The 22,092-nt window shown below is 41.3% G+C and overlaps 2 protein-coding genes and 1 long non-coding RNA gene across 3 annotated transcripts; all 3 read right to left on the reverse strand.

Annotated features, from left to right (window-relative positions):
• Positions 1 to 26: 26 nt before the first annotated feature.
• Positions 27 to 5,467, reverse strand: LOC116034414. The gene is made up of 4 exons (XR_004101078.1): positions 5,401 to 5,467; positions 4,282 to 4,357; positions 3,920 to 3,966; positions 27 to 56 (listed from the first exon to the last, which is right to left on the reverse strand). It is a non-coding gene; the product is annotated as an uncharacterized LOC116034414 (long non-coding RNA).
• Positions 5,468 to 6,151: 684 nt separating this feature from the next.
• On the reverse strand, positions 6,152 to 10,396 carry LOC116034412 (receptor-interacting serine/threonine-protein kinase 3-like). Its single transcript, XM_031277112.2, has 5 exons — positions 10,256 to 10,396; positions 10,007 to 10,175; positions 8,932 to 9,087; positions 6,565 to 6,713; positions 6,152 to 6,207 (listed from the first exon to the last, which is right to left on the reverse strand). Exons 1-5 carry the CDS (start codon positions 10,390 to 10,392, stop codon positions 6,168 to 6,170), a joined length of 651 nt encoding a protein of 216 aa, XP_031132972.1. The 5' UTR covers positions 10,393 to 10,396; the 3' UTR covers positions 6,152 to 6,167.
• A 9,017-nt stretch (positions 10,397 to 19,413) lies between these two features.
• On the reverse strand, positions 19,414 to 20,770 carry LOC116034413. Its single transcript, XM_031277114.2, has 2 exons — positions 20,624 to 20,770; positions 19,414 to 20,074 (listed from the first exon to the last, which is right to left on the reverse strand). The coding sequence occupies exons 1-2, from the start codon at positions 20,642 to 20,644 to the stop codon at positions 19,442 to 19,444; spliced, it is 654 nt and encodes a 217-aa protein (XP_031132974.1). The 5' UTR covers positions 20,645 to 20,770; the 3' UTR covers positions 19,414 to 19,441.
• Between the last annotated feature and the right edge of the window lie 1,322 nt (positions 20,771 to 22,092).

Here is a 22,092-nt window from a genome sequence, read left to right on the forward strand (position 1 = left end):
AGACAGTTTGAGGTAACTGTTTACAGTGTTTGTGTCCAGTTCCAGTTCACAGACATCTGATGGAGAGAACAAGACACAATACAGCTGCAGGTTATCATCTGATGATTTATTAATTAGTTTTTTCAACGCTTATTTATTAAAAACATCCAGAGAAGAAAACTGAAGGCTACTTGAACACAACAACTTATGTGTGAATAAAAAATAAAGAAACAAAGTTAGCTTTCTGTTGGCTCGACTGTTGATTCATGTATTTATGTATTTATTAGTTCTGTTGGATCAACGTGTTCAGTTTGTTCTGTTTGTGGATTTTAAATTAATTCATTAAATCCTAACATCTTTCCAGCCACAAAAACATAAACTTATCTCATAAGAGAAATTTATCTTCGTACTTCAGGCAAGAAAATCTAAAAATCACAAATACTGTTAAATAAATATAAATAAAGTCTTTATTTTATACAGTTAACTACATGAATAAATGGTGTTTCAGTTCATAACTGGGTAAATACAATGAAAAATACATTTCCCATAATCCTATGTTTTGAAGTGAAGTGTAATGTATTTTCAGTGGAGTAATCTAAGTGAATTATTTTCTGTATAGCTCCACTCCTAGCCAATCAGATGACTTTGTTGGGGAGTAGAAAAGAAAGGAGGAAGTCAGAGAGGACATGTAGAGCACGTTGGAGGGAGAAACATGCAGTCAGCAGAGGAGAGAAAAACTAACTTTAATGTCCAGCTGACTGATGTTTGGAGACTAATGGACTTTTAAAGTTTTGGCACAAGTATAATTTTTGCAGCTAACAGTCGTGTTCAACTCTCAGTTTGGTAACTTGTTATCCGTAGTTTTAAGTGAAGTTCAGGCAGGTTAGCTGTGTTTTTGTTTTCACTAGTTTTGGAAAAGTGTTAACTGTTAACTGTTGAAGTTTAAGCTAGTGCCGCCGTGAGGGACAGTCAGCTGTAAACGCCAGCCGCAGCTTTCACCGAGGACTGGGAGAAACCAGGACTTCACTGGAGGACTAGGACTGCACCATAATAAGAAAATATCTGATAACCTTGTTACATATCACGATAACGAAATCATTACGAAAAATAAACTCTTTCCTTTCTGTTTCTTAATTCTCAACTGTACAAAATTAGTGTTTCAGACAGAGGGTGAATACAGGTATATGCAGACAGACAGCATGAGAAAAATAAAGTGTTTTTTTTTAACATTAATGGGGCATTCACACCAAAAACAGGCGCTTTCAAGCGCAGTTAAACGCAGCTTAATTTCATGGAGAGAGAGAGAGAAAGAAAAGAGACAAGTGAGACATAGCGAGTGCTTTCTTGTTGCAGGAAACAGTCAGCGGTTCCAGTCCCGGGCAGTTCAGTGCTAGGACTAGGACTGTGGCGGTGCCAGAGATTTTCTTTTGCTGGTGCTATGGGGTCGCTCAACGTTTCAGTGAGGGGGCTCTGAAATTTAGAGTTTCCCTTGACACACACAGCCTACACACACACACACACACACACACGCAGACACACACCCACCTCTGCCGCGGTTTACTAAGCGAGTGGACGAGAGAGATTGATTTATGTTTTTTAACTGAAGTTAAAACTAGAGTTGTTGATACAACAGCACCATAAAACTGTGATTAGCCCACCAAACATATTTCAAATAGCAGCCAACAAGCCGGGTTTAGACAATCATTACTGCAGCTTTCATACAGGAGCTCATATTTGCAGAAGAGTAATGCAGCAGGCCAAATACACCACACACATGAACACACACACACACACACACACACACACACACACACACACAGTATTCATACTTGCACACATGGTCAAAATAATGTAGCCTAGTCATATCTGTTGTGATTGAATGTATCCAAATAAGTGGCCTCGCTGTGTGACCCCCTGGTCTGATGTCATTTACAGCAGTGGAATTGATGTTTAGGGAGTAAAAAACCATCCATTACTAAAGTTACACTCACTTCCCTAATCCTCATGGCTACCAGTATCACCTGTGTTGGTTTTATGTTTTTTAGTCTAAAAATAATCGCTTTGTTTTATTAATGTATTTATTAATTTTTCAAAAATAAATTACACTATTTAAGGAAAATATTTTTCATAAATAAACCACTAATTTCTTGGGGGTGCTGAGGGAATTCTAGGGCAGCCCCAAGCCCCCCCCACCGACCGGCACCGCCTATGGACTAGGGCTGCCAGTATGAAGAAAATATGCCATAACGTTGTTGAATATCGCAATAACGATTTTAGTGTTCTCTGTTCTGCATTTTAAATTCAACAAACTGCTTGTTGGCTAACATTCTTGTATTGAACCAATTGAACATTAAGTTAACATAAAAGGCAGTTACATTTTATAGTGTTTAAGTTTTCTACTGATCTTTTCTTCCAATTATCTCAAAAAATCTCTCAAAAACGATATAGTGCAGCCCTATGGAGGACAGTGTTAACTAGCTGCTGTGACTACTGCCTTGTATAAGGAGGGACTCCACCAGACCTGAGAGCCACACAGACCGTTGCCTGGTGAACCTTGCCTGCAGCTGTTTCATCAGTCCAGCTCGTTGACTCTACTCGGCTGTTTTCTTCTTCGTTAAGAAACGGAGAGATCCGGAGATTCTCCTCAGTGGGAGTGTCACTGAAACAGCCCATGTGTGTAACTTCCTGTTGTGTTCTTAAACCCCAAACAAAGCATGAGTAGACTTTATATTTCACAGTTACTGTTTTCCGTCAGAACGTTATAGATCTCGACATTTCCGGCTATTAAATAATGGATTAATTAATGATTTTAAAAACCAATTTGTTAATTCCTGTTTTAATGTACAATTAAATATGAAATAAAGAAATTTCATTTTCCAAGACCCTGGAGACCCTCCTTATTATTCTTTGTTCTTAGTTGTTCCTAAACTATTCTTTATACTTCTATGAACTTTAAAAGCCTGAGAGTCCACCCACGGTGGAGTTAAAGTGCCCATATTATGAAAAAATCACTTTTTCTGGGATTTGGGGTGTTATTTTGTGTCTCTGGTGCTTCCACATGCATACAAACTTCCATCCATGCTGTTTAGAGTGAGATACGGTTTCTGAATGTGTCCTGCCTTCAGTCTCTGGGTGAGCTGTTCAAAATCGGCACGGCTTGTGACGTCACAAGCCGTGCCGAAACCAGCAGGCTAACCGCAACCATTAGCTCGTAGCATTAGCATGCTAACGCTAGCATGCTAACGCTAGCATGCTACCTCGTTCTCAATAGCAAAGCACTGCTACAACACACACAAGTTCACCATAATCTACAAAAGAACTACTTCCATGTGCGCCCTCATTTAGAAGTCTCCCAGCTAATCCTGCCTTGTAACTGACCGAAGTTGTAGAAACAGCCTTTCTTTTACTGTCTATGGAGCTAGCTAGCTGACATGATCTACATCTGAGCTACTGAGCATGTGCAGTGCAATGAAAGATAGTACAGAAGAAGAAGAAGAAGAAAAGAGGTCTCACTCTGTAGCTAAAACAGAGACCAGCTGAAAAGAGGATCTGCAGCAGTGAGAGAGAGCACTGCAGTACAACACAAATATGGTGTTTTTTTAAAATTAAACCATGTAAACCTATTCTGGTACAACCTTAAAATACAATTATGAACCTGAAAATGAGCATAATATGGCTGCTTTAAGAAAACTCACTTTTTCATAATGTTCTATTTGCAGAAGATGTGACTGTTGTATATATTGTTTTACAAACATTAGATCTTCAGCTTTCAGAATCCATAAACCAGTTGTATGTTGTCCAAACTATAACAATAAAGTTGTAAAAATACAAACTTTGTGAATATAAAAAGTCAAACATTTCGGGATATGCATCTCCATTTGCACTGGAATGTTAGAAATAGGTTTTCTGTCTTAATTAGTCAAATTAAATCCACACTTACACTTCATCAGACGACGTCTTAACCCCTGCTCTCCACCATGGTCCACGCTGGAGGAAGAAACACAGACAGAATGATTTTCTATTCAAGATGAGTCCTAACTGCTGTTCAACATGAAGCCGTGTTCCTCAGTTTGTCAGAGAGACAGAGAAACTCATCTCAGTCAACTGTCGTTTCTGATGAATGTTTCCATTTAATAAGACTTCTGTGGATCCATGTGTTTCCTAACTCGGGCCTCCTTTCTCCTCTGAACAAGATTAACAGAAATAAGAAGTCCTTCATGATGGTGGACCAGAGCAGAAAGACATGAAATTAGAGAAATTAGAGGCTCCTGCAGAGTGTGAGCTTGTGTTGTCTGTCCATACCTGAGAGTGTCCAGTTCACTCTGGGGTGGATCAGCAGACAGCTTCACTCCACTCAGGGACTTTTGGATCTCCTCCGCTAAAAGAAGAATGATTTCATGAATCCCAGAGGAGAGGTTACATTCTTTTACTCTGTTATTTTACACATTACACATACACCGTGTAGTGAGTCTACACATAAGGACCTGAAGCACAAGCATTTAATGTCAGAGCCTAGTATTCCTGTGTGAAAACACTTGGGAAGACTTTTGTCCCATTGAAAAGCTTTCCAAATGTCCGGGTTTTGCCTTTCCTATTATTGGGACATTTGGTAGGCTTTTAATAAGGAATATGTCTTCCCCAATGTCCTTGCCCAACTGGGAATATTAATGGGGTCACTGAGATGTATGTATGGGCCTCAGACTTCTCCTTTCTGGGGTAACTCCATGTGCAAATCCCCCCTGGAGAACCAGGGACATTTGGGAAGGTGTTTTCACTGTTTTAAAGCTGTAACAGTAGTAGGGAAGGTGTTTGTGTCACCTGGTTCAGGAAAGAGCTGAATTTTCCCCAACCAATCACCAGAGACTTCTACTCTGAGCTGGCCAACTTCGGGTTCAGCACTATGCTAACTTACATGGGGATACAATAATTAGTTATCAAACCAAAAACGTTTAAGTTCTGATAATAACATGAGTCATTCCGCTTAAAACATTTTATCCACTGTTTTAAAGCTGCAACAGTAGCTACAGAGTAGACTACCGCGGAGCCTAAGACGTAAGCACAATTTTAACTAACTTGTTTGAGATTGGCCAGAGAGCCCAGTACCCAGAGTATGCTCGCAAAGTAAAAGGTAAAGACAAACAGGGCTGGACGTCCGATAAAATCTTCGACTCACGGTATGCCAGATGGTCAGTAATCCACTGGAGCAAAGTCAAAACAAAGTACGATGTCACCTGCTTTACAACAGAGTTAGTCCCACCCATGGTGCTGATTAGCTGATCATTAGACATTGGCTCAATTCTTTTTTTTAACCAAAAAAGGCCATTTCATGTTGTGATGCCAGATGGATCAGTTAACTTGGAGGAGTGGTGGGATTCAAAGGTCTGGACCCAGGCAACAGTAGTATATACAGTAAATACAGACCTGAAGCCTCAGTGATTTGATCACTCTGAACCTGCTCTGTCATGACTTTTTTTTTGCCTTTTGGTCCTGGAAATGGGAAGAGAAAGTTACACACAATGATAAAAACAGTAATTTGCTGCATGTTGTCAACATTTCTCTCAGCAGGACTGAGTGTTTATGAAGAGATTTGTTCCTCACCAGTATCTTAAGCACTTCATGGACAGCATCAAAAATTGCATCTTTGTGCATCTTATATAGTTGTTCTGTCTCAGTTGTACACTCTGTTATACACAACATAGAGTAAAGATGTGATGTTGGAGCCAGGCATCACAAGCTATTGTTCTGTGTCAATTCAGAGATGAATGAAGGAGTTCCTCACCAAGGGCTCGAGGCCTTTGTTCGGGTTCATTGTCCCAGCATCTCTTCATCAGTCCTGTCAATTCTGCCAACCCCAGAGCATCGCCCTTGATATCGTCCAGCAGTGGACGCTGTCCCAGTGGGATGAGGAGCTCCACTCTGGTGGGCTTCGCGCCTACATTGGAGGAAGAATTAAAAAGGCTGTCAGAGTGGCCTTGAGTTTAGCGCTGAAACCTGTCTATTGTAAGTTCTGGCTATTGGACACAACCAGAGTGGAACTCTAAAGACACCCTCTACTGTCTGTAGTACCTATGACCAAAGCACCTAGTATAAGAGCACACAAATCCACTAGGGGGAGGTCGGGGTGGTGGTGATTTGAGCATTGATAGTAAGAGAGGCTAAAGACAGTCCCTTACCTTCATATGGTTGTTTCATATGGTTGTGAGAATGGACCAAATGAGTATCCCATAACTGAAAGAGAGAGTTACATGTCAGGATTAATATCCATGTCATAACAATCACACCCTGATTGTTTGATGGATAGGATTTGTTGTCATTTGTAAATTGATGCTTTTGTGAGAATGAACACAATCAATGACAACAATAAAATCAGTACCTGAAGTCACCTGAGTATATATACTATAATACTCACTTACTTACTAATTCCCTCACCTGTAAAGGAATGTCACTGATATTTTGACTTCCTGTCAAGACTGAACCTGTGCTAGACTTGGTAGACATGGGGGCAGGAGTGATCCCGTCTCCAGTTATTATTTATTATATGATAAATAAAACTCTTATCCAAGTACTGGTTCGGGCCTCTTGTACCTGTAGATATCAGAGGCTCGTTTAGGTTTGTATGTTAACCCAAACGCCTCCGGGGGCATGTAGTTGGTCGTCCCTCCTCCCTCTTTATCGTCCTTCTTGGAAACCTGTGTGACGCTGTAGGAAATCCGGGAAAGGCCAAAATCTGTAAGCTGCAGAAAGAATTAGCAAAGAGAGGAAGGTAGAAGAAAAGGGATTTACTTTGTTTGAGTATTTTATTTTATGCCACTTACTACTTCTATTCCACTGCATTTATTGTTTAGTTACTTTACAAATCAAGAATTTTGCACACAAAGTATACGAAGAGCTTATCAAATATGTTTTGCAATTTATACAGTACAGCTGAAACATTTAGTCCAATAATTAATCAATTTACTCTATTGTATTAATTGGCAACTATTTTGATAAGCAACACTGTCAGAAAATGAGGAATGTGATGGTTTAAATTATCTTAAGAGGAAAACAAAGAGGAAAATTGTATTTATTTGACACATCGTCAAATTGTTACTTTTGGACATGACACAAAATTTAGTTTTTGATATTACTGCTGTGAGAATACACACAATTGTAAACAAAAAAAAATGGATTGTTATCGATTTCCATTTGAATTATCAAATATCAATTCATAAAATCCAGTGTCTCAACAATCTCTTAATATTTTCCTTTTGCATGGAGCTTTAACCCCGTCAGTGCCGCGTGGCCTTTTGTTCTTAGTGTAACGAGATCTTGCCATGTGAGAGACGAGCACACCTTAGTTGAATCAAAACATAGCCGGAGTTGCTCCACTGAAGCAACTCCGGGACCGGCCTGGTCCCGAGATGGGCCGACCAACCCAATCAGAGGTTACTAAAATTGGGATGTTCAGTCAAAATCAAGCACGTCACCTTCAAACGGGATCTCTGTTTGCAGGGTTCAGGCTGTACCGGACCCTCCCGGTGACCCTGCTGCTCTGGGGGACCGGCTGCGCAGCGAGAAGCCGCTGCTGACGGGCGCAGAGCTTCCCCGGAGCTCCGACTGCTGTCTGTCTGCGCGGCCGTCTGACGGCATCAGTATTAAATTGAGACAGTTTCATTACCGGTTAAAAACGCCTCATTATCACGTTAAATAGTAGTCCAATTCGGTACAGTTGGTTCAACATCACTGATTAAGTAGCCTAAGTCAATCCTACATTTTTCAACTTGGGAGCAAAACGTGCTCCTTGGGGAAAATAAGTGACCATAAAGCCTTGTTCATGCTGATTAAACAACTGGACTTTGGGGTAAAGTGTTATCGTATCCGGCCCATGTCCCAGATGTGAAAGCCCCCTTACTGGACTACTGAATATAATAATATTCCATTATATTTTGTATTTTGAATTGTTACCTGCCACCAGAATTTTGTGATTTCCTTGCAATAAATATTTACATTTTTACCATAAATTGGTGCCTAAAAATGTATCAGAATGCAGGAATTGAATGAAGTCTTTTACCCTCAAAATGTCCTGGAGGAGACCAGACCCCCCTACTTTATGTGTTCCCCTAAAGACCAATTCTGAGCAAGGAAAAACCCTGAAGTATAATCACAGACAGCCATAAAAACATTTAAATTGCAGAGTTAGAGAGTTAAAACAGATGAAAAGATGGAGAACCAGACAGACAATATGTACAGTGTCAACAGAGAGACACGCGGACAATCGAACAGACAGACAGACAGACAGACAGACAGACAGACAGTGACAACAGAGACCAACATACTGTAGAGAATGACAGTAACAGCATACAAACGGCATAAACAGACAGTACGTGTACATTTGTTATAAACGTGTGCTCTTTAAAAAGTAGTAAGCATTATTTGCCAGTTACTTACATTAAATGTTTAAAAATCAGTTACATAAGGTACTGCTTATATCATTTCACCATCTGTACACAAATGTAATTAGTGAATGCACGTGTCTGTGTGCTGGTGTGGCTACATTGCCAGGGCTGAATTTTGGTCCCAGTCCACCCCTGCCCTGAAATATCCCAAATTGATATTTAATCGAATCGGAAATCAAATGTATTCCTGAAATCAGTGCTAATGTGAAGTTATTAATTGAACAAGTTGTCTTTTTCAGTCAAAGATCAGTTTTACTCCTCTTAATAATGCTTCACATTGTACAATGTTAAGACCTGGAGTTTGGCTCTTTTAAAACAGTAAAACCCTTTTGCTTCCTCTTTATCTAGAGTCGTTTCTATTATTATCAAGTTGCAACATTTAGGGAAAAAACATGTATCTTTCAGGCTTACAGTACATGTCTTTCAGCCTTTATTTAGTCTCCATAAAATGTGCAAACTATTATAACAATATAAAGTAAGCATGAGGCCTGACCTCCCCTCAAAGCCTGGGACTCACCTTGGCATTGAGAGAGTCGTCCAGCAGCACGTTGGGGGGCTTCAGGTCCAGGTGGAGAACGGGACGGGGCAGACTGTGGAGGAAGTTTATACCCTGAGCCACTTGGTGAGCCAGTCTGAAGACCAGCGGCCAGGGTGGAGGTCCATCCAAGGCTTCCTGTAAGATTGTTTTCAAAGTTACAGATCGACAAAAAGTGGAGTTAGTGAGCAAATCATATGACTTCTGCTTTGTATACACTACCATTTCAAAGTTTGGAATCATCTGTTATATTTATGTTCTTCTCTTTTGCATCAATATTAACTGTTTGAACATAAAAACTGCATAATTCAGACATTTACATTTGATTTTCTTTTGGATTAAGAATATTCAAATTTTCTGATGTTTTTTTAAATCTTAAATTCAAAACTTTTACTTGAAGCTGTTAGGTGTTTGTTCTGACCCAGAACGCAGAGATATCACACAGACACAGTAGAGCAGTTTTAAAAGGTTTAATAGAGCAACGGGTACTCAGAGAAACACAGACGATGGTTTCAGGGCCGGGAAGCTCCTGGCTGGTCCAAGGTGGAGGCGAGCCGACGAGGAGGGGTCCAGGCAGTTTCAGGACACGAGGGGAGACAGGCTGAGGCGAGATCACTGGTGGGTTCCTGAAGCGAAGACGGAGGCTGGCAGGTGAGGCTGGGAGCATGCAGGACTGAGCGAAAGCTAGAGAGAGACACAGGGTAAGTATCAGCAGGGAATCAAAGGGCAAAACTAGAATGCTTCTGGGGCTTGGAGCCAAGTTACCACATGGGCTGTAGTTAACGAACTGGCGCCGACAGGAAGATCAGCCCGGGTTAAATATTGCTGGTGATTCTGGATGATAAGCTGCAGCTGCGAAGATCGGCTGAGCAGGGTTGAAGCGGCCACGCCCCTTGACCTAGATCTCTCCTGACCACAAAACACAAACACACACAGACACACAGGAAAAGGACATCCCAAGCAGGACAGAGAGAGAGCTGCCCGTAACAGAAGCAGAGTACTTTTTTTACAGAGTACCTCTAAGTAAAAGATGAGTAGTTCCTCCACCCCTGGTTACCTGTAGGGAGGCCAGTGTCCCTCTCTCCATGAGCTCCATGACCATACCAAGCTGTGTTGCCCAACCAGAGTTGGGCGGTAGACCCTTGAAGACCCCTAGGACACGAATAACATGCGGGCTGCTTGCTTCTCGCATTCTCTTGATCTCACGCAGCAAAGATTCATTGGTCCTGTGTGTGTTTGTTTGCATTATAAGTGATTCACACAACTTAATGTAATTATAAACAGAAAAGTCTTTGTAAGCACTCACCCGTCGTCATAACGAAGCAGTTTAATGGCCACGTCACAGGCCCACTGACGATGCCTGGCTTTGTAGATTTGGCCGAAACCTCCGGAGCCAATCACCTTCCAGTCCTGGAGGCTGGAGTCTTCAATAAACTGAGCCATAGTTCACTGTAGTAGCAAATTATTCAGGATAATTAGTTTAGTGACTTTTTGTGCATTCTAATATCCTCCAACATGTGTTTGTACAATGGAAATAAATGCACAAAATCCAAGATGGCTGACTCCTGCTGGGCGACAGGACCATGGATGTATTAAGAGAACTGGATCCAGTGTTCGGCGGGAAGCCCCGTACGTTCCAATGAGAGTGCTCAAAAGCGCACAAAGCAAACATGGAGCTCGGCTCTTCCGCATTGTTGGCCCATAACGCTGGTTGGCTCACGATGGGCATGCGCACTAGCAACAATTTGTTTGTGTTGTCGTAGCAACCGGTAGCAACATGCACGTTCATGAGCTTCTCTCTCGTGTCTCGTACAAGTGGCGAACTCATGAACTCGCCGTTTTCATTGTCTAAAATATTCACTAACGTTAAACACTGTGTTTTCGTTGTTCCCTATCGTTTACATGCTTAGCTAAATAAACGATGTATTTAGCTAGACAATCAAGGAGATTTAATAATTATGTTGTGCTACTAGCTAGCTAGCTAATAACTAGCGCTAGCAGTTAGCCTGCAGTTTCATGAACAGCGCAGTCTAATCACTATGTCTTTAGTAACGTTATGTAGCTAGGCATATAACTGGCTATGTATAGATCTTAATACAGCCATGCTAGCCACCCCTGATGTTAGCAACTAGCTAGCTAGCCGATAGCTCGCCAGTTTGGAAACACTAATGACGTTACATCCACGTAGCTAACAGGCTTTACATACATCCCTCGGATGTATCATGACTTCATAAGATAATACCATGGACGTATTAATAGAACACATGGTGAATTACAACCATTAGCTATATCCATTATTACAGCTAGCTACATGAGCTCGGGAGAACAGTCATGTGAGCGGGCGGGCACAGTCTCGCGGCTCTGCTCGTGTCCACTATGCGCGTTCATCATGTCAAATTTAATAATTCTGGATTCGCTTCTAGTGAATGTTAAAAATGTTAAAAACATGACGTTTTAAACAAGGACCCTTTCAGTGTTCGGGCTGGTAAGTTGATATACCCAGAAACAAATTATCTGCTGAAATATAGACGTTTCTTTCGCCATGCAAAGTCTATGTGAAAAGTCTTTCTGGGCCATGGGGTGCAGTACCACCGTTATCCGCTAAGCCCATGGTGGATTTTAGGCCGGTTACACACTGGATGCGTCGTGCGAGCGTGTGAGCTGCGTGGCGCGTTGGAAGCGTTTCCAGGCAAAATAGAATAGGAAAATATGTTTATATGTCATTTAGACACAAATGCGTATTAATAAATGACATCTTGATGTTTGATTGTTTATAAATGTAATAAAACATTTCAGAGAAAAGATTTTCAAATATAGCACCTGTCATACAGAACGAAATATTCTGTAACATATTTTGCAGTCAATACTGCCGACGTTGTCTTGCTTTAATCAAATCAGTAGGCTATATATTCAGGGGCGTAGCAAGCTTTTCAAAAGTGAGGGGGATGGATGTGATTTGTTTATTAACAATAAAAACGATGGATAATCGTACTGTTTGTTAACATGGGCAAACGGAGCATAATCTAATTACGTATGTGCTAATTTGCATAAATAGCACAACAGATCTAAACATTGGGTATAGCCAGGTGAAAATGTCTTGTTGACATATAACAGAAAAAGACTTAATATTAAGGTCTGAATGGAACCATTTAGGCTACCCATGAGCATGAATACATAGAGGCAGGAAGAAGTGCTACTGTCAGGTCACACCCTCATACACTGCTTCTGACTGGCTAGTAGTCCTTACCTAGCTACTGTCAGGTCACACCCTCATACTCTGCTTCTGACTGGCTAGTAGTCCTTACCTAGCTACTGAGCATGTGCAACTCCCAACAAAGATGTTACAGCAGTGAGAGGTCTCACTCTGTAGCTAAAACAGAGAGCTCAACACACAGGGTGAAAAGAGGAGCTGCAGCAATGTGCAGTACAACAAATATATGGTGTTTTTTTTTTTAAATTAAACCATGTAAACCTATTCTGATACAACCTCTAAATACAATTACGAACCTGAAAATGAGCATATGAGCACTTTAAAAAGATGTGTAAATATGTTAAGGTGTCAGCAAACTCAGGAATTCATACTTTCAGTTCCCTCATATTGTTAAAGGAGATAAATTGCAGCAGGAAACATCTGTTGTGGCTTCGTGTTTCACAGCTGTCGCTGTCCTTCAGAGCAGCCAGCAGCAACACTGACTGTTTATATGTGATACTGTACAAACTCAAACTTTAACTATTGTATGTATTCAGATGAAGGTAAAGTGTGAACAGAAGCAAAAACAAGCATTGCATTAAACAGATTCAAGTGACTTGACTTGTTTTTCTCTATCCTCAAGAATTAATTGTTTAGGTTTGATCTGTTCTCTCTTTTAGTTTCCACAAACTGTTCCATGTCTTAAGATTTTGCACACCAAAAACCAAGCAACTAAAGTCAAAAAGTTGATACTCACAGCCAGTTTCCTGCATGAGCTCCTGTGCGTTTGGGATTTTGTTCAAGCTGGAGCTTTTGGAGCCCATCCTGCAGCTAAAACACAACCCTGATGTCTGTTTTTCAAATTCCTGGAGGCCCACCACAGATATGACACACACGTTGCTGAGCCAATCATTACTCACCTAACAGGCACTCGCTGACTAATGAGCGTCCTTCCTGCAACAAGTGAGCCTGTCTGCAGCATGCAAGACCTTTCATTTTACTCATTTAGCGACTGGCTAGTTAGCTAGCTTGCTAAATCCCCATTTCTTTAATGCTACACTGGTGACAGAAAATATGCCAATCAGCGGCAGCGCTAGTAGGTCCCGTCTCTTTGTACTGACTTTGTGTGTTCTTGTGTCTGAGTGAATTTTTGCTGCTGTCAACACACAATGCATTGGAAAATAGGGTCAAGGGTGAACTAAAAAACAAATTACTCTTTCAGCAAAAGATGGGAATACTTCTCCCACTGCTCTGTCTGTTTCTGAACACATTAATGTTATCCATTCCTTGCATGATATGTGCAGCGGGGGTTGAAGTGTGCCGTTCATTTGCATGTACTGTCCATGTAGCAGTGACACAAAACTGGTTGAAAATCATCAGTTTCTCTTAAAGGTGCAGTAGGTAAGACTTATAAAACTAACTTTCTGTCATATTTGCTGAAACTGACCCTATGTTCCAGTAGAACTACATGAAGCAGGTAATTTAAGAAAAAATCTGGCTCCTCTGTTACCTCCTACAGCCTGTAGTGAGATTTGCAAAAATCCACCGCTCCCTGTTCAGATGCACCAATCAAGGCCAGGGGGGTGTCTAACTGTTCAGATGCACCAATCAGGGCCAGGGGGCGTGTCTAACTGTTCAGATGTTCCAATCAGGGCCAGGGGGTGTGTCTAACTGTTCAGATGTTCCAATCAGGGCCAGGGGGCGTGTCTAACTGCGTGTCAATCACTGCTCATGCACATGCATTCAGTCCATAGACTGTATATAAGAATGGACCAACAGATCCCGTTGCTCTGGACGGAGACCAGTGAAGGATATTAGAAGACCTTTTCCGGTGATGGCTGAGCGTTACTGAGCAGCCTCCAACTGAGAGAGACGACGTAGATGTGACGTGAGCAACGTGTCTGAAAGTTGTAAGTCTTCTGGTAGCTGTGCCAAGAGAAATCTCAATCATTCCCAATCTAGCAGGTAGGTAGGTATATGTAAGGAGATAACATAGGCACAGGCTAATTATTGCTAACTAAAATGCTAGTTAACATTAGTAATTAAACTTAAACAGCTAATGTGAGACGAAACTGCCTGCGCGCTTCTCCTGTACTATACGGTAATTCCTCTACTATGCGACAGTAAGTCTCGTGGTTATGACACAATCGTTAGCCTATTTTTATAAAAACGTCTGCTACGGAGCCATAACGTGAGGTACAAGGTAATGGAGCCTTTTATACATTGTCGTGTTTCTTTAGAAATAAACAACGGACAAATAGAGTCTTTAAACTCTTCAGATGTAAATTCGATTCATTCGCTTTCAAAGTGGCGCCAAAATGAATGGCAGTCAATGGGATGCTAACGGGAGGTGATCGCTTTGTAGCATTAAAATGGCGCCATAAGAGGTTCGCGGTCCGAGGAGAAGCTGACCCCCTTGATTCATTCTCCCTTGTGGGGGGAGGGGCTTAGGAGACCGTTTTGGGCTTCAGCAGAAAGGGGGGAGGGACTGAGAAGTTGTTGATGTTCAAATTTTTCGGCTAGGTCCTGGATCTTCACAATCCTACCTACAGCACCTTTAAATTCATTTAAATAAAAACACCCACTTAATACTTAATCTAACTCTACTTATTTGACAATTGTTTTACATGTATGCTATTACCAAATAAATTAACCAATACTTTTTTAAACATGGTTTCCCTTTTGTGGAAATATACGACAAAGGCATATGGATTTTTTTTATTTTTTATTATTCTTTATTTGAATTTTCATTGTCTTTATGGTGGGAAGAAACCGGAGCACCCGGGATAAACCCACACAAACACGACGAGATTTAGGCTACATTGTTTTGGGCCAAAAGTGTATTTATCTCCAGTAGAAGAACAAATCTCTGTTTACACTAACACGCCCATGAGAGGGGGGAATGAGAGGGGGAAATGCCAGAGCAGGGGGAATGAGAGGGGGAAACACCAGAGCAGGGGGAATGAGAGGAGGAAACGCCAGAGCAGGGGGAATGAGAGGAGGAAACGCCAGAGCAGGGGGAATGAGAGGAGGAAACGCCAGAGCAGGGGGAATGAGAGGGGGAATTTCCAGAGCAGGGGGAAACGCCAGAGCAGGGGGAATGAGAGGGGGAATTTCCAGAGCAGGGGGAAACGCCAGAGCAGGGGGAATGAGAGTGGTATTTATAAACCAAAATGTAGCAATGTGAATGTAGCCTCAACGGCCAAAACATCTCCACACAGAAATGTAGCTGCTCTTCTATTGGTGAACATCAGAGAGCTTTGTTGTATGTTTCAGTAGATGGTATATCACATACCATCTACTGAAACACACATATCATAGTTTGGGCTCTGAATCCCGAATATAGACTCGAGACACCTCCCAGGTAGGCTGTCTAGCCATCACTATTCACATCAGAGCTATCCGGCTGGCGTTCGTTGTCACCGGTAGTCGCCATCTTCTCATCCGATTCCCCCTGCTTCTCATATATGTCGTTGAGGGACTCGCCTTGGAGGAACCTACATACATCACTGAACTTATCATCCAGCCCCCACCACTTCCAGTCAATACCGTTATCGGTGGAATCGGCTTTGCTTTTAGCGTTCGTTTTTGATCCATCGGTAACAAATAAATCATTCGACTCCCACCACTCCCAATCGAGATCAATGTTGTGAGACTGGCGTTTGTTTTCGGAGTGATTTTGTGGCTCATCATTCATATCAGGTTGGGCTTCATCGTCCACGGTATAGGACTCACCCTGCTTGCTTTCAATGTCTTTCCTTTCAGAATCGCCTTTGATTTCTGAGTCATCATCTGACTCCTGTTGCATGACTTTACTGTGAGACTCCCGTTTGCTTTTGGAGACATTTTTCGATCCGTGGGAGTTCAATTTATCCGACTCCCTCTGCTTCGTATTAATGTTTTTAGTGCGGTACTCTATCACCCTAGGGTCCCTGTTGAAATTATTATTGAGTACATATATGTAGAGATCCTTGTCTTTCTTCATAACCAAACGTTTCTGTTGTAGGATTTGTCTAGGGCAGACCGTTGCCTGTGTTGCATGGTCTTTCACTCTTTCTCTAGTGTTCTCCTCGAAGACTTTGATTTTTAAATTTACGTCATTTTCTTGGGGTTCCTTCTTGGCTACGTCCATGTCGGAACAACTTGACCGTGGTTCAATCGCACTGCTATTTGACGACTGATCATCTGACTCCCTCTGCTTGTTCTCGATGTCTTTCGTGTCGGAATCGCCTTTGATTTCGGAGTCATTTTCTAATCTATCGGTGACGACATTACCGTTTGACTTATCACTCGTACAAGAGCTGTCTGGCTGGATTTCATCGTCACTAGTAGTCGAAAATTCTTTCTCTGACTTCTCCTGTTTAATGACTTTACTGTGACAGGCTTCAGAGGTCTTATAGGTCCTTTCGGTTGCCCATCCATCGATATTCATGTGTGAACAACCTGGCTGTGGTTCATCCTCACTGCTAGTGTCGAAATCCCATTTGATTTCGTCGTCATTTTCTGATCTATCGGTGACGACTTTACCGTTTGACTTATCACTCGTACAAGAGCTGTCCGACTGGATTTCATCGTCACTGGTAGTCGAAAACGCGTCCTCTGACTCCTCATGTTTCTTGTCGATATTACTGTGACAGGCTTCAGAGGTCTTATAGGTCCTTTCGGTTGCCCATCCATCGATAGTCATGTGTGAACAACCTGGCTGTGGTTCATCCTCACTGGCAAAAAAAAACTCATTTTCTGACTTCTCCTGCTTGATGACTTTACTGTGGGACTCTTGGGTGTAATTAAGTGTGTTTTTGAATCCATGTGTGCAGAAACCCCTCATTTTATTCAAAACCGAACGGTTATTTTTGAGGATTTGTCCAACGCAGACCTCTGCCTGCGTTGGAAGCTCTGTCTCCCTTTCACTAGTGTTCTCCTCGAAGACTTTGATTTTTAAATTCATGTCATTTTCTTGGAGCGAGTTATTTTCTTGGAGGTCCATAATGGCTCCGTCCATGTCAGAACAACCTGTTGCCATGCTGGTTTTGACACCTATTCTGTTGGACTCGCCTTTGCTTTTTGACTTGAACCCATGGGAGATGAAACCCTTAAATCTCTTAAAAACCAAACGCTTTTTCTCAATTCCAATACCATTCAAGTCCCTCTGAATGGTATAGTTGAATAGCCCAATTTAAGCTATAAAAATGTAGCTTTGTGGCCGGGTTGGCTCAGTGGGTAGAGCAGGTGCACATATACTTTTCAAGGCTTATGCCTCGACGCAGAGGTCTAGGGTTCAAATCCGACCTGTGAGGATTTCATGTATGTCTAATACAGTAATACAGGGTTGAAAAAGCCCAAAAATTTATCTTTAAAATTGTCGCTTTTTCTGAAAAGAAAACGCCATTTTGTATATTTAGTTTTTCTATTTACTAAAAAGCAAAAGTATTTGTTGTCTGATTACTCGATAATTGATGTAATAATCGGTAGCGATTCCTAAAAGTATCGGTAGCTGCAGCTGTGTTGGAGACAGATGTGTCAACTTACCGCTGAGTTTGTGGCATGCGTTGTGCTGGTATATCTGATTCTTGACACTGATCAGTGATTGATGATTTGATGATCAAAGGCAGACATGATGTCACTTGGAATCTTAGATCTTAGAACAGGAAGTGATGTCACGCTCTGTTGACGGTTTTCTTAGAACCAGCCTCCATAGTTACTGTTGCTATGCCTGTCAGGAAGGGATTGAACTTTCAAAGTAAATTTCAAATAAAAACATGGATCTATTTTTTGTGAATCAATGTCACTCCATAGAAATAGAATGAACACATACATACATATAAGTTATATTATGTGTCGCTCCCACACAGATGAATATATAGGATTATATCAGCTAAATTGGGCCACTTTTTGGTAAATCGTTTGGGACAATAATACAGTACCATATATGCCTTTTCCATGTGTTTATATGATTAATAATGACTGTTTTTGATAATTGTGTGTTGAAATTATGCAATAAAATATAATTATTTAGGCCCTACAGTTCTTGAAACATCAGCTGTGCCAACTTTTTTTGCATGAGCAGTTTCAGGTAAAATGGGCCAGTCAAACTGCAAAGGAAAATAGTAATTTATTATCAATTTTAATTTTAAAACACAGTTGCTTATACAGCCACATACCATTTAAACTGCATTAAACAAACACATTCATGTACCATTAAAAAAAAAAACATTTTGGGTGCAAACCCACATATTCAAGTGAACAATTAAAAAAAAGGCCATTTTGGAACAGCATAGATCAGTGAACTGATGTCAGTGGTGTGTGTGTGTGTGTGTGTGTGTGTGTGTGTGTGTGTGTGTGTGAGTGACACAGACGATGGCCCATTTTAGCTGAAACCATGTTGCCCATTTTACCTCAGTGGGTTAAGGTAAATTGGGCCGCCAAGAAAAACATCACTTTTTCAAAAAATATGTTTATATAGCAAACTAACAACATTATTTCTGATTGATGCCATCAAGACAGATATTATGCATATTTTATTATGTGCGTGTTTTTTTTTTTTAGAGATTTATCATCCTTAAAAAAAGTGATTTCGCTACCACCCCTGCACTGCTATCGTGATTTTTCTAGTACTAGGGGTGTATACCTTGCCAAAAAACGATGATAGCATTTGTCCCCCCGATGATACCGATCAACCCCCCTGGCTCATGGACTATTAGGCCTGTTGTCTGCACTTGAAAATCGATGTGATGATCTTGCAATGCTGTGATGTACTGTGTCCTTGCTGTTGGCTCACTCACATTTCCCCATCTAGAAAAATAGAGAATACTTCATTAGCAAACTACAGTATACCACTGCAAATCCAGAATAATGTATTGTTCTCTATGGAGTGCACACACCATTATGTTCATGTAATGGCAGTCTCTTTTGAGAAACATGGAAACGTTGTATATTTAGGATTTGGATCATATTCTCAGCTTGTATCATTTAAGTCCTTTAAGTGGGATTGTAAGACCATCATTGTTCCTCTGAAATATGGCTATGACAAATAGAATGAAAACCAGCCCTGGGCAGCATACTTTGATATGTAGTCTCTCTTTGTACATTTCTATCGTTACCTCATTGGCCCTGTAGACACCTGACAGGACCGGGGATAGCAAATCCTCTTAATCAAGGATGCAGCACTGCCTGACCTGCCTGCTTCGTGAAAGACTGACGCTGTTACTCTGCCTGCTCTGTAGCTCAAACCAAACCTTACTGGCAGACTGCGCTCTGGTTGGCTCTTCTACTGATAAGGACTGAAAGTTGAAAAATGTAATTCTATTTCAACAAAATAAAGCTATTAATGTAAACATTAAAACTAAAGACTTGCAATTTGTCAGTACATACCTGTTGCTCTGTTATCTGAAGATTGTCAAAGATGCTTTCACTCTCTACTAGTAAGGACGAGAAATCAGCATGCAACTTTGCCTTTGAATATAATTTAGAAAGTGGTTCGGGCAAATTCAGTTGAAGGGTCTTTGGTTTGTATCTGTGAGAGTGGCCCTCGATCACAGACAAGATAGCAGTCCCCTTTGTACTTTCTTCCTGAACATCACATTCATGCAGTTTTTGGTAGAACTCCATATACTCCTCTTCTGTAGGGACAGGAATGCTGGGTAGTGGTGAGTATGTTACAGTCTTCTTCTTCATGAATGAGATGTTGCAGATTTCCTCGTACTGCACCTTGCCAGTTTTGCTTGGAAGAACCCAGGCACAGGGCATCTCTGTACTGGACAGTCCATCTTTAAGATTTACCGCTGCTAAGACAGCATACATGAGAGCAGCTGCATGCGAGCATGCTTCGCCCAGTCCCGCTTTGCAGGTGCAGTGGGCCATTAAAATTGTCCCATCATCATGGACCACGATCCATGGTTGTGTGGGGGTCATGTTGACGGCCTGAGAGTGGTTCACCTTAAGAGAAGACAGCAGACCAATTAGTCTAGTAAAATCAACTCATTTGTTAATCAATGCATTTACAACACAGTGCCATGTTACACACACAACCAGATCATGAGATGAATGTTGAGAGAGAGAGAGAGAGATAGAGAGAGATAGAGAGAGAGAGAGAGAGAGAGAGTGTATGTGTATTTCATGTTACATGTTACTGTTTCCCTTAATGCTGTCAATGTTCTAATTGTTACAGTAAAAACACTTTGACGTTAAAGCAACCTTGAATTGAATTATGAGAGAGAGAGAGCTCTTAAAAAAGACCATGCCTGTTATTTCCTCCCCAAAACATGAAAACACAACGCTTTTCATTTAGAAAACGAGCATTTCTTTGCTATTTTTTGTTGTTGTTGTTGCAAAGTGTGCATTCGTTCTTGTAGTTTGTTTTGATGATTTAACTACCCCTTGTGCTGACATATGCTAGAGAACAGCTAGAAGTTAGTCTAGATAGCCTTGAGTTGTTATGCTAGCTGCTAACAGCTGTTTACAAAGTTGGGTTAAAAGAACACTTACCTTTCCTTTCACGAGAAACATCTTCTTCTTGTGAAGATGCCATATCTTCGAGTCAATGACCCAGCCCGCAACAAAGTACCGATATGCCTCGGTACTCTTGTACGCTTTGAGGCTTTCACCAGTGTATGGCGACGGATTATGTATAAGGTAAATGTAAATGTCATTGAATGCCAGGATTGGTAGTTCGGTAGCAGCGGACAGAGGCTGGAAGAACGCATCGGGTATCGAGTAGGGATCACATCCTAACGAGGATATTTTTTGAAAGTAGCGTTTCTTTTCATGGCAGTCGAGGTGCGAAATGTTGTCTTTCTTTACTGTATCCGTACGAAGCTGTAAATTGTAGCAAGCTAGCTAGCTAGCTATTGCTTGTCAGTTGGTACGGTTGGTGGTTGGTACTCGCCCGGCCGGTAGGTACTCAAGATGGCGACAGTCAGTTGGAAAAAGAGCGTGATGATGCTTGATGAGCATGTGACTGATATTCATGAATTGTTAGACTTGTTTGTAAAAAGTAGATTTTTGCTACAAAAGAAAAAATACTTTATTTGCTAAATGTTTTTAGTATTTCTTTGGATAGTCATGCATACGTTTTTACGTAGGGTGATATCAGGTAAAACATTTAAGGTTTGTGGGTCCCAGCCCCTCTGGAATTTAGAGCCAATGACTGCAAAGGATTTTAAACTGTTGTCATAACTGTGCTTGACAAGTAACAGGTGATTTGATTGGTTTATGGTTGCTATGGTGGGCGGGGCAATAATTAAAATCAAGACTGCACCAGAAAGCTGCATGGTAAGTAGCCTGGCATACCAAATCTAACTAAACTATTATAAGGATGATAAATCTCTAAAAAAAAAAAAAAACACGCACATAATAAAATATGCATAATATCTGTCTTGATGGCATCAATCAGAAATAATGTTGTTAGTTTGCTATATGAACATATTTTTTAAAAAAGTGATGTTTTTCTTGGCGGCTCAATTGACCTTAACCCACTGAGGTAAAATGGGCAACATGGTTTCAGCTAAAATGGGCCATCGTCTGTGTCACTCACAAACACACATACACATGTGTTTGAGTGTGTGTGTGTGTGTGTGTGTGTGTTTGTGTGTGTGTGTGTGTGTGTGTGTGTGTGTGCACACACACACACACACACACACTCACCATGACATCCCCAACAGTAATAATGGTAGTAGATATTTAATTTACAGTGAGTATGGCAAACGAGAAGGAAGCGAGAGGAGAGGAGAGAGGGAGAAGGAAAGAGAGAGGAAGTGAGAGGAGGAGGAAGGATGAGAGAGGAGACAAGCAGAGGAGACAGGTGAGGAGAAAGGAATGCAGAGGAAATGAGAGGAGACAGAAAGAGAGAAAAGAGAGGAGGCGCAAGGACCAGAGAGGAAAGGATACAAAGATAAAACAGGGAGGGAAAGGAAGGCCAAACAACTACAATCTGTGGAAAGAGGAGAGGATGAAGG

This window comes from Sander lucioperca, chromosome 5 (assembly GCF_008315115.2).
Source record: "Sander lucioperca isolate FBNREF2018 chromosome 5, SLUC_FBN_1.2, whole genome shotgun sequence".
NCBI lineage: Eukaryota > Metazoa > Chordata > Actinopteri > Perciformes > Percidae > Sander > Sander lucioperca.

Bases quoted from the DNA above. Each gene is read 5' to 3' on its own strand.
- LOC116034412 (XM_031277112.2), bottom strand. From the start codon at position 10,392: ATGGCTCAGTTTATTGAAGACTCCAGCCTCCAGGACTGGAAGGTGATT. The intron at 10,176-10,255 runs GTGAGTGCTTAC...AAACACACACAG, and splicing joins CTGCTTCGTTATGACGACGG to GACCAATGAATCTTTGCTGC. The intron at 9,088-10,006 runs GTAACCAGGGGT...ACAATCTTACAG, and splicing joins GGACACTGGCCTCCCTACAG to GAAGCCTTGGATGGACCTCC.
- LOC116034413 (XM_031277114.2), bottom strand. From the start codon at position 20,644: ATGTTTCTCGTGAAAGGAAAG. The intron at 20,075-20,623 runs GTAAGTGTTCTT...TCTTCTCTTAAG, and splicing joins TGTTTCTCGTGAAAGGAAAG to GTGAACCACTCTCAGGCCGT.